The 13,032-nt window shown below is 47.1% G+C and overlaps 1 protein-coding gene across 1 annotated transcript in view; it reads left to right on the forward strand.

Moving 5' to 3' along the window:
* The window catches only part of LOC142576324 (nose resistant to fluoxetine protein 6-like), a 100,843-nt gene that overhangs the window by 20,958 nt on the left and 66,853 nt on the right, over positions 1 to 13,032 (forward strand). Inside the window, exons 3-5 of the mRNA XM_075686406.1 lie at positions 499 to 719; positions 8,903 to 9,026; positions 12,817 to 12,904. Of these exons, the coding sequence (XP_075542521.1) occupies positions 499 to 719; positions 8,903 to 9,026; positions 12,817 to 12,904 (433 nt within the window). The remainder of the gene's footprint in view (positions 1 to 498; positions 720 to 8,902; positions 9,027 to 12,816; positions 12,905 to 13,032) is intronic.

Below are 13,032 nucleotides of genomic sequence, written 5' to 3' on the forward strand. Positions count from 1 at the left end.
CTCTACGTGATGCAAGACTGTCGCGCTACATTTAGCACAAATTGTATTTGTTCATCGTTTAGAAACATCAAAGTCCTCTCCTGTTTAGCTTTAGCAGCTGTAGCCGTGCAAGCTTCTATGTCTAACCTCCAATGTGGAACCGGTGAAATGCTGCGTGAAAAACTAAAATTACGGATTACTGGCTAAAATAAACCACGCAGCGAAGGGGTCTATATTCGAGTGAGGTATACGCAGGGAACCCTTACTTTAAAGTAAATTACGTTAATTTCAAAGCAAAAATTCATTAGTCCGAAACAGGTTGCGTTGCTGGCGGTACTTTGACATTGGACGCCGATGCACGCTTGCCTTGACTGCCGCCACGAAGACTACTGCGAAACTCCCCTTCAAACAGCTATATAGCTTCGCTGTAGAAACGATCAAACGCTTTCCTGCACACTGCAACGTCAGTGCTACGCGCTTCTTTAAATACACGTTGCTGTGCTGTCTGCGCATGTGCAGTCCTCGACGCCACGGGAAAGTTTCCTTCTGGCATCCTGGAAGGCACCACGGGGGACCTGGGTGCTTACGACGAATGCCTCTCCTCGAGACTCGAGGCGATCGCCGGACACTCGCAGGCGTTTTCCTCTCGTGGCCAGTACTGCAGCGTGTTTCTCAAGCCGAAGCAGTCGCGGGCAATGGACAAGCTCATCGCACTGCTGACGCGCTACTCTGTCGTCAAGGTATGAGTGCATTTTCGCGCATAAAGCGGAGTGCATAAAGGACGAGTTTGCCGCCTTTGTCTTGCGCAGGAGGGAGCGTGGGTCAGTTTGGCGTGCATTTGTTTTCATCTGATACCATGTTTATTTTTGTTTTCTTGCTCGTGAGTAGCGTCTACGTCCTCGTACTCACATAGTGAAATGCGTTCATTCAGGGCTAACTAATGCGCATACTTTCGTTTCCGCCATCTCCAGTTCGTGTGACATCGGTATAATTCCGGCTCGTACAATTATAGGAGTCCGCGTAATCTTTAGTAATCAGGGGTACTATGCAGGAAGGGCAGAGTTTGGCTAAGATCTGGATCTCCGCGAGCTCTGGCTACGCAGTCAGATTACTGAGCTAATAGCATAAAGGCATAAAATGTAACCCTCGGAAAGCCTACTTTTTCACTGGCTTATCTAGATTCGCTTCTTCGTTATCATCACTTTGGCGTTACCTCATGGGTGGCCGATAAAGATGGAGTCACGTGGTCAAACTGTCGGTGCCTTCTTTTATTTGTTTATAGAGTTCCGGATCGCCAGTCAGCCTTTAGAGTCTGTGAAGGAGTACATTTACCTAGGTCAATTATTCACAGGGGACCCTGATAATCAGAAGGAAACTTAGAGAAGAATAAAAATGGGTTGGAGCGCATACGGCAAACATTGTGAGATCCTGACAGGAAGCTTACCATTATCATTGAAAAGAAGGGTGTACAATCAATACGTTCTCGGTGCTAAAATATGCGGCATGAACTGGGAGACCCACAAAGAAGCTCGAAAACAAGTTAAGGACCGCGCAAAGAGCGATGGAACGAAGAATGTTAGGCGTAACGTTAAGAGAGAGGAAGAGAGCGGTGTGAATGAGAGAGCAAATGGAGATAGCCGATACTCTAATTGACATTAAAAGAACAAAAAACGGAGCTGGGCAGGTCATGTAATACGTAGGTTAGATAACTGGTGGGTCATTAGGGTTACAGAATGGGTGCCAAGAGAAGTGAAGTGCAGTCGAGGACGGCAGAAGACTAGGTGGGGTGATGAAATTAAGAAATTTACAGGCGCTAGTTGGAATCGGTTGTCGCAGGGCCGGGGTAATTGGAGATCGCAGGTGTGCGTTGCTGTGCTGCACTGCTGCGCTTCGTCCTGCAGTGGACATAAAATGTGCGTATGATGATGATTATGATGATGATGGTAGTGGTGGTGGTGGTCGTTGTCGTTTCGCCCAGTGGATTTCCTGTGCAAATAAGTTATAGAATTTGTTTGAATTTTAACGCATTCTAAAGAAGGGAAAGGGTTGGCCTGAGAATGCGCCACGCCTGCGCTGTACGCTTTAGATGGTGGATGGACACATAATGTCGGAAAGAGGAGATACGTCCGTGACACGTCTCATAAAGGCGTTGCGGTGTTGCAGGACAATCAGGGTATTGCCATATTGCTTTGATAACGATAAGTGGCGCTGGCGCGTAACATTGCGCAGTCTTCTGTGCTTGCAACGAGAAAGCGGTGTGCGCAGGTTGTACTCGTGTTGACATACGTGGCTTTAGCTCAACATTTCCTTCTGTGCTGCACTCGCGCGTTTCGCGCCACCTCTGTTCACTGACTGTTCATCGAGCAAACTCAGGCGCGCGAGAAATTCGGGGCACCCTGCATAGCACCCTAGGGCCCGTTTTCAGGAGAACTTCTTACGCTAGAGTTGTTCGTAAGAGAAACTTTCAGCCAATAGTCATGCTGGACATATTATTAACGAAGGTGGCCGAATGATCGCTTAGAAAAAAAAAAAAGCTTTGTCAATTCGGCCCCAGCTTCGGAGCGACATTACGCAGCAGTCTAGAGTAATTCCACATGGTAGGCGTTCAAATTCTATTTTTTCTTGTCCCGTTTCATTCTGTGAGTATAGCACATGATAGGATTTACTAATAGTTGGCTGAATGTAAAAAAATATACATTGAATAAAGGGAAAATGAGACATCCACCCGTTCGTAGCAATTGCTACAAAGGAAACCCATACGGGTTCCTCGAAAGAAAAGCCTCATAGTTGAAGAAAAATTCGTCCTGGTCCGGGACCAGGACGAATTTTTCTTCAACTATGAGGCTTTTCTTTCGAGGAACCCGTATGGGTTTCCTTTGTAGCAATTGCTACGAACGGGTGGATGTCTCATTTTCCCTTTATTCATTACTCCTCTCCACCTTGCGGGTTTCCGCAGAACTACTACGTCAAAAATATACATTCTGGAGTTAAACATAAATAAATTATGCGGTGCCAAAATCACGACGTGATTAAGAAGCATGCTGCAGGCCGTAGTAGGTGACTCCGGATTAATTCTGATCACCACGTGGTTGTTTAACGCACGGCACACGAGCGTGCGTTCTCGCATTCCGCCACCAGTGAAATGCGGCAGCTGTGGCCGGCATAGAACCCGCGACCTCGGGCGCAGCAGCGCAACGTACGCGACGGAAAAGCTCCCCGAACGCATCAGGTCGTAACTAAGCTGCCTTTGCCGCACTCTGCGTTGACTCCTTCTGTGTGTGCCTCGAAACCTGTTGATCATTTAGCTCCTTTAAGACCATCGTAAACCATTTCGCCGATTGCAACGATGTCCGGTGCTCTCCTCGAGGCGCCGCGGCGCACGAGGAAGACTTCGAGCGACAACGAGAAGAAAGGATTCAAAAACAGATTTTCCAGTGCTACGTGGCTTTTTTCTGCACGCTGGTCATCTTCCTCCTACTGCAAGTTATTCAACGCGGAAGAAACGCCGACAAACCGAAGATAGCGCTCCCATTGTTTGTTTTCAACCCTCGTGGTGCTTCACCCTCACTTAATACACCAACATTCCATCACGAAGTTAACCGGCACTGGTAACTCCTGTCTATGTCGTGTAGGGAATGAAAGTCTCGCATATCTCTCCTTTTATTTTCCTTTAATGCCAACTCACGTTATGTTGGCAACATTTCTAATGTCGTTAAAATTTCCTCGAATAAATCAGTAGAAGTTCAGCCGATTGCTGATGTAGCATTACAATTCATCTTCTGGTTTATTGTTACAACGTCCTGAAACCCCGCGTACATTATATCGCACATTGCCTTCAGCCCTTCTCATTATTAACCAGGAAACGATTACGTAACCTATTCTCCCCGGATATTATGCAGGCTGCATGCGGAACTTTATGAAAGTGGTTTAATGATATTCTTTTCCGCCAGCTTTCGAGAATATCAACAATAACTTGATATAGACCGTCAATGGCGCCGTTACAGACGATGTTTCAAATAACTCAAGACAAGATTAAAATCCAGAATGCAGAGTCAACGTGGCAGCTCACTACACGATCTTACAATCTTCATATATGTGTTTATGCGAGCAAAATCTGTCTTTACAATATAAAACATGATAAGATGGTCACAAGTTTATCCGTGTACTGTACAGTGCTTGACGATTCAAGCGCTATAATCGGCACCTCGTGGCCGCGGGCACTATATGCACTATATGCACTATATGCACTATATATGCACTATATATGCACTATATATGCACTATATGCACTATATGCACATACTATATGCACTGTGGCATATAGTATGAAAGCGAGGGCCTTTATGACGCATTTTAACAGCATTTGCCCCCCATGCAGCGATATCACCTAGCGCCCACCGCTGGCACAAGGAACAATGGCCGTCGTGCGGGCCGATTGTTGCGTTTGGTTCACCAAGCACTGCACATGGAGACGATGTTTTTGGCATGTAAAAAGGCACTTCAACAAAGATATATTTTTCACGTTCTTGAACATGACAGGTAGAAATGGAAACCACTTGAAAAGGGATTGTGTGCCTGAACTGCCTGTAGGTCTCTCGAGGTTAAAAGAGTACCGACATGAACTTTTTTGTCAATTGAAGGCCCAAATCGTTTTAACACCAGAAAAAGAAAAGATATGCTACTGACAAGCGTCAGTAAGAGCGCCTTAAATAAGTTACTAAAAATACTTCTTGCGAACCAGTCTGGTAGCTAGGAGGCGGATGCTTCGTGACGTCATGATATATTGATCTTTGATCGTCATTGATCGTTTTGATTCTTGCCGTCGCTGTGGTTGCCGCACGGGAGAGCTGTCGGAATAAACGAGCGCTGCGCCATTCTCTACATTTTTTGAGCGACATCATGGGCATGTAGCATCACTGTTGCACGACGTCAGCAAATTTCGCTCTGTGTCAGGACGTCACGGTAATTTCGATGATGCCAGGGTGACATTCCGAGATGAACTTCAGTGTCAAATTGAAATATTTTATCAGCGTTGCCCAACCTTCATACTTGCTAATTGCAATTCTTTCTTAACGTGCGAGAAGCTTTGGGTACAGTTTCTACAACTTTGAAAACACTTGATCCTCCGATAACGATAGCTACTTAAATATTGCATAATGAGTGGCCGGACGTTCACCGTAAAAGACTGCGAGCTGATAACACCATACACATTTTGCAAGCCAATCAAATATACATATAAGCAACATAACGTCATATTTTTGTTTTCATCACCATGCATATAGGTTATTGCTCTGTATTGCAAGACCCATACACACGCCACTAATCTAGACGGCTATTTCAGGACCAGAGAAGGTGGTGAGGATAGCTGTTAGTCCTAATGGAAGAGGTATGATAGCGACATGAGAGAAAGATGTCCGATGTTAGAATCACAGCCTTGCAGCACTGCTATAGGCTCCAGTCGAGGTAGGCATTATATTGACCTTTCCAAGTACGTTCTTGATGAGGACACATACTCAAATGAATATCCTATAAAAGTGGTCAGGTGTCGAGTTTAGAAAAACACCTTGAGGAAAGTCCTTTTTTTATTTGCGATTTGGGAAGGTAAATGTTCGATTTCCTCAACTCAACGCTTTAGCTACTTAAATAGGCAGGAGAGAGCCGGGAATGTTTTAGCGTTATGAGGTAGAAAGACTCAAAATAATGACGACGGATAGTCGTTTCGCTAGCAGCTGGAGAGAGAGAAAGTAAAGTTTGTTCAAACAGCCCTTACTCAAAAACTCTCGTATTCTTGCACGACTCAGGGAAGATTTGCTGGACGTGCCCGACAGCCGGCTGGTGTCGGCATTAAAGGGAAACTGAAACGGTTTTCAATTTCCATGAATTGCTGGGGTTGGGAAGAACATACCTATTAATTTACGATTCTGAAATTGTTTCTTTGTATTGTCAATATAAGGGGCAGAAATCGCTTTCTAAATCCTCCCCGCGGACACGCCCCCGTCGCTTCCCGGAGCGCCGGGTAAGGAGGCAGCCGGAGGAGAAAACCGGCGAGAGTGACGTCATTCCCGGGGACCGTACTGCCGGACCGGCGTGCTGGCATGTGCTGGCATGTTTATTTCCGTCCTGCGCTTTACTAAACGACGCTACGAGAGATCTGCCGCTGCTCACGTTTCTTTTGCGATTTTCGTGAACTGTGCTTCCTTTCTGCGCTACGTGAGTGCCTACAGCCAAGGGCGCCCAACATGCCCTCGTTCTGTGCAGCATTCGGCTGTGCGAACACAGGCGGGTGAGACGATGTGGTGTTTCACATGTTCCCGAAGGACAAGAAACTTGTGCTGAAATCAACTGTGCTGTGTTCGGACCGTTTCTGCGACAGTGATTATCATCGGAGCTTGACAACGATGCGGGCAATCGGTATTCCAATTAAATCGGCGCGACTGAAGGCCGGCGTTGTTCCGTCTATATTCTCTCACAAGAGAAACACCTCGCCACTTCCAAGAGCGGCCTTCGCCAAGAGGAGAAAGGGTGAGGTAAGGGTTTAATGTGCACACGGGCAATTTTGGAAACGGGTGATCACCTGAGTGTCGAACAAATGACCTTACAGCGGCCTATGACGAAGCGAGGTGGAGGCACAGCCGGGAATATGCATATGCGTGCAAAGTGCTTGCCGTTTTCATCCTGTTTTTCCACTCCGCTTTGTCACGGAACACTGTACTACGGCTGTTTGTTCGGCGCTGTTTTGATACGGTGAAATAACTGGCCGGGGGTACGCTTGCGCATTCAGTGATATTTGTTATTCGTTCTACCACGCGGTGCTTGCAGATTTAGCTGTTCAGCATTCGTGTTCAAATCGCACGACATGAGGCGTCACGGTAATATTTTCATGCTCGCGTTAGAGTAGAACTCGGCGTGTAAAAACTTCGTTCCGTAGATTTCGCACTCACAGCTTGATACCAGCAGCGAAATGCCGCAAAAGCGAGCGTCGGCACAGCCGCGCCCCTGGCAAGGCGAATGGACTCAAATAATGAAGTAACGTTGTGAAGTATTGAAGTTATCAGCGTTCGACGTGGTCTAGCCCAATAAAGGCATCGCTGCTTGGCTAAAAATATTTTCTAGCCTTTAACTAGCTATGCATCACGCATGGCAAAATTATTATTTGAAAGTGAATATGATACATTACAGTAAATAGTACTTTCTTATTACGCTCATTGATTTGAATTACATTACCAATTACCGCTTTCAAGAAAGTAATGGCATCACTTTACGATTGCTTCCAAAAAGTTTTCATGCATACAAGAAGCAAAAAGCAAAGTATAAAGGGACGCCAACCTTTCTTCAAGGTAACATACTGTTGCCAACATTTCATGCCCCCCCCCCCCCCCCCATGTGCCTCCACGACACCTCACGACACTACCAACGTTCTGGCCCCGTACACAGCTTACTGGTGCATATTTAACGCAATTAATAAATTACTTTAGCCATGAAATTACAGACACCAAATAATTCACATTACTAAATCACTAGACAATCCATCACATAAATTACTGAAAAAGTATTTCAATTACTGTAAGTAATCCAACTGTTGTCATGTTTGCTGATATGCATGATATGCTGAAATTCATTACATCCATGCCTTGCACTCTTTCAGGTTCTAGCAGAGCACCTTGAGAACCGAGCCCCTGATGAGCCTGTTCCACTACCATCACCAATCTAAGAGTTTGAAGCAGCCAATGTGACACAGGCAGATAATGTTGAACAGTTTGAAGTATCGCCAAACGCGGCACTTATGTTCGCGATCGTGTATCAACACGCAAAAAACCACGGAACTTTAGACAAGAAGCGGCAAGGTGCATGACATCGCGGAAGTGCACCCGTGTTTACAATCTAATGAGATGTTAGTGCTTCGGCATTCTTCCAGCAGCAAGTTCCCAGTGACCCTTTGGCGCGTTTTTTCTCCCGTCATTGGAACGTGCAGCTACATGAAAAGACATACGTACCAGCTAAGATTTCCAACGCGCGAGAAGGTACACACATCGCTCTCGCTGTTGGCACACTCAACATCGTCGTTGCTCCCGTTGCCGCCATCGTTTTCTGCATCGGCTGTCGGTTCTAACATGTACGGCGAAAATACAAGCTCTCCGAGACAGCGAGAACGTTCCATAATGCTTACAACTCAGCTATGAAGCCAGAACAGAACAGCGTGCTACGCTCTGAAACGGCGGCGCCGACCGGCGATCCCCGTGAATGATGTCAAAGCGGTCCCGACCAATCACGGGCAACAGCGGCGTTCGCGTGATGCCCTGAGGCGCTGGTGCGCGTTTTCATGCAAAAAACAGCCGCTTGCGTTTGTTTCCACCCTTTTTAAACGAAATATTCGTGTTCAGTGGACTCAAAACTGTAGAATGTCGCAGGGAACTCATTTCTTTTTTTTTCGAAAAGTGTTTCAGCTTCCCTTTAAGGCTTCAGCAGGTATGTCTGAAGGTTAAGCTTAATAATGTGCACTGCTTCTCTCTTGGGTGTCGCTGTAAGAGCGCTGGGACCTCACCAAATTAAAAATTAACATCACGTGGATTTGCCTTACAAGTCAATACAAAAAGTATTATTATCGGTACAATAATGTCAGTTTTACTTAGGTATAGGGCTGCTAAACAAAGACCGTGTTTTCAGAAGGGCGTTCATCATCGCCAAGTTACGACTACTATAGGAATGACATCACCAAGCTTTCGGCATACGTATTACAAGAATGTGCCATTGGCTGAATCTTGCAACATAACATTGTTGGCCATTACGACTGGCCTGAATGCATAGGGATTTACTTTCTCTTTTATTATTTTTGGCAGGTAATGGTATACGTGCGAATGGCATAGAAATTGGGACCCTGAGATGTCCGATGCTGTTTTGTTAATTTTTTTATTTTTGCACGCAGAAGCGGTTCAACCTGACCATGGCGCGTAAGGCCATCAAAAAAGGACGTGTCCGCGGCCTGCGCTTCGGTCTGTGCGTTCCATCTGCCTGCTCGGCCACAGAAGTGGAGGCCGTCCTTGGATCACGTAAAGCCTCTCTGATATTATTTCGCGTGTTTGAAGCTTTATAGCGATGGCCCAGAGCTGCGCTGAAACCGGACTACGTAAATCGAGCCAGACTAAAGAAAGTATATATAGTGTACGTACCCTGTAAAAATCAGCCGTCACTTTAACGGTCATGTGCATATCATTTTTGACAATCAGCGGCGTCATTCGGACGAGACGTCTTTATCGCCGTGAACAAGAAGAAAAGCAGAGAGTCACGAATACCACATCATAAGAGAAAGAGAGAGAGAGAGAAGCTCCTCGCGATCGCCTTGGATTGATTCGACTGGCTGCCATGTGCAGTACGTCGTGGGTTACACCTTACAAAAATGATGGCCTACTGTCATTTTGGTGGTTAAGTGTTTGGAAATAGAGCTGCCAAAATACTGCCCGTCATTTCCTGCAGTGTTTATTTACAGTGTAAGCATCTAACAGGTAAAGAGTCTTCCTGCCGAACTAGTGACCCCGAGTTGAGGCTTCCTTCTATGCCCGTTCTCCCATATCTCCGCACAATTCTCCTTCTTGTAAATGCCACATCGTCTACTGTGATTCTCAGGGTGGAACCCATTGGCTAAATATACAGCACCTCCCTTTAGCGCACTCCACGAGTGTGAAATTTGTCTCTTAGACGAATGAACGGAAGATCGGAGGCCTCGTACTTTTTAGAAAGTTCCATCGGTCGTGCAACCTGTACACTGTTATATCAAGAGTTACTTTATCAAAAGTGAGTGCCAGTTAGCCACGAGAAAGCCTAGGCTGGTTACCTGCTGGAACCCTTATATCCGTTTCGAATAGTTGCTAAGATGCCGTATCAACTGGCCGAAGTTTTCATCTTAGCGCTTGATTTCGCTGTCACAGGGTGTGCTACTTCTCTGCTCATAGAGCTGGAAATTTAACGACACACTGCGTCAAGAGCCCACGTCCATCTAGCGCTACGGTATCGAGTTGTTAAGTCTAACTCTCGGTCGTGCTTGAGGTGCATTGCTTTGTATATTCAACGTCCTAGGAAAAAAAAAGAAAAATGTTTACCGTCTATTAGGATACTCTCTAGTGCGAAGTTTGAGCGCAGCTGTATACGTATTTTCATTTCGCGTAGCAATATTTTGTATTGTGATTATATAGGTACACGGTTTATATTAGGAAGAGAACGCTGTTCTCTTCCAAAAGTTTTGTGCCACCCATGTCTCGAAAATGATTAATCGAACATGTCTAATTAATTAACTCGATTAAATGAAAGGTGGACATCGATGAATATTAATCGTTTTGCGGCATACTTCTACAGCGAAGCAGTATATGGCTAACCAATTCATCCGTCCGTCTGTCGGCCGCTTGTGCACCGAAAAATCCGGCGCAACCCCCCGCGCATGCACGAAAAAAAAAAGAAAAAGAAAGAGGCGCGCGATTAGCCAACACGACCTAGATAGCACAAGGCATGTTCACTCCGATCCATAACGTCACGCTAGCTGGCCCGAAATTTCCATTCACAAGGCTGGCGTGATGAAAGCGGTAAAGTCAAAATCACTGTTGCCAACTCGTGAGCATCCCCATTATATTATATGGCAGTCGGGCCAGGTAACATGACGTCATGGATCGGAGTGGAAAGGCCTTGTGCTATCTAGGTAGTGTTCGATTAGCTGCGCCAGTAGTGACGTCGTTGCTCTCCGTCGCAGCCGAACGCGCGCGCAGCAGTTTCCTTCCGACTCCGAAATGGGTACGCCACGCGTCATACGTGCTCCTGAGGAGCAGGCAGCTTTCGATCAGCAACTCCGCGAGCAGAACCGGGAACGAGCTCGTCTACACCGCGCCTACGCTGCAGCCCGGGCACAAGAACAGGCTCGTGCAGTCGAGCTCAAGCACCAAGTGCTTAACGAGTATCCGGTAGCCTATCAAGCCGTCCTTTAATGAACCGTCCGGATTAACCCAGTGATAAACACCGGGGCCGCACGTTTCAGTTTTGCTGGTTAACCATCTGTACGGAGTGCTTGGGTGGTGATTTTCCTCTTCACTGCATGTGCTTTAGTTTCTTGCGGTCGTGTTTGTAGCATGGGGACGAGGTTCTTTAAGAGCGGGACATTGACATGTGTACTTATTACAACGGAGCTGTATACGACTAGCCGATTCGTCCGTCCGTTTGTCGCCTGTGCGCCGAAAGCTATCCGGTGCAAACTCCATGTGCATGCGCGAAAAAGAAAAAGAAAGGGAGGCGCGCGAATGGCTGCGCCAGTAGTGACGTTGTTGCTCTCCATCGCAGTCGCGCGCGCGCAGCAGTTTCACTCCAGCTCCGAAATGGGTAGGCCACACGCCATACATGCCTCTGAGTAGCAGGCAGCTTTAGATCAGCAGCGTCGCGAGCAGAACCGGGAACGAGCTCGTCTACGCCGTGCCGATGCTGCTGCAGACCGGGCACAAGAACAGGCTACTGTAAGAGTTCGGGCCGGGCATGTCAGAAGGGGTAGGGGGAGGGGCTAGCCCATGCCTTCGTCCGACTCATCCACGCTAAGAACGTTGTTGAAGAGAGGAACATGTTCTCATTGAGAACGAGGAGTACTGGGTTTATTTACAGTATATACATGAAGAGTAGAGAATGTTAGGTCTCATCACTTTAGCATGACTAAGTGAAGCACACCGAGGAGCCGAAAACGGCTGGTTAAAACCCCCTCTGTCCTCCCTAGATCCCTAAGCCAGGGAACCTACCGTCCAACCTTCGTCCAATCGGAGCATACAAAGTTGTCGAAGGGCCCGCGTTGAGGGCAAGGGTTCACACACTCACTCCCGCACCTCTGTTTTGCTGAACACACAGAAAGGAGGTGGAGGGGGGGAAGGGCTTCGCAGAGAGGAGTTGTAACGCTTGACTCAAGCTGGCATGTCTTGTTTCCTTGGATAATCCCGCAGTTACCTGGGGCGTTTGTCAAACGACCGTGGTGGTTACCAGAGTTCGTGAGGGAACGCCGTAGAACACCCTTTTCCAGGAGGTTTCTTGCTCCCAATGGTCGGTGAAGGTGACAGTGAACCAGCTAACAATACTCGGTCTGCCAAACGTGTCCCGCCTTGCGGGCGCCGGTAGTCTGCCCGCGGGGGACGCATAGTCATCTTCACTAAGCGATTCGTCGTAGGGGGGTGGGTGAGGCTAGAAGGTCACTACCCCCGCTGGCCGATCGTAACAATACCAAGCCGTCGTCTAATGAACTGCCGGGATTAAACCAGTGATAAACACTGGGACCGCCCGTTTCAGCTTCGCTGTTTAAACATTTGTACGTAGTGCTTGGGCGGTGATTTTTCATCGATTAACCGATTATTCGTTCATCGATGTTGCGAACCCTACTCGCTCCATTGCCGCTCACAGCACCAGCGTTATCATGTTTTGTCTCCCTCTGCGAGGCGCTGACGGCACTGGCCCACTGCCAGTCGGTGTGGTGATTTCGGTCTTAAACTCTTTGCCTCAATATATCGCTCGATGAAAACACGTATACAACTTCGCTCAAACATCGCATTAAGGAGTATCATAATCGTCAGAATGTTTTAAATATTCAGCGTAAATGCTATATCAGTTATTATTAATCAATCAGCGTCAGAGAGGAGCGAGGAGTGATTGAAAATAGAAGCACGGGAGTGCCGCTTAACAGTTCATGCTATACTTTGTACTTGCTTGACTAAAGGTTGCATAAATCTGCTGGGGATTACTTGGAGTCCCACAGTATCTTTATAGCCAACCTAACAGACAGAATTTACCTACTGACACGATGTTTCCTGTCTCTCTCGTTTCTTGTCGCAGTCACCCAGCTTGTCAGCTTGACTTCAGCGGTGGCCAGTTGTCGAACCGACGAGAAGAAGGAATTGAATGGCACTCAAATCGCTTTCGTGTAGGTATAGCGCTTGATTTCTTTTCTCATTTGCGGATTTTCGGCCATCGGGGCGCGCGAAACCGAAACTGGGGGGCTGCAGCGAGCGAAAAGCCGCGCTGTCCCAGGCGACGTTCTGCTTACGTCAC

Source organism: Dermacentor variabilis, chromosome 3, assembly GCF_050947875.1.
Source record: "Dermacentor variabilis isolate Ectoservices chromosome 3, ASM5094787v1, whole genome shotgun sequence".
Taxonomy (NCBI): domain Eukaryota; kingdom Metazoa; phylum Arthropoda; class Arachnida; order Ixodida; family Ixodidae; genus Dermacentor; species Dermacentor variabilis.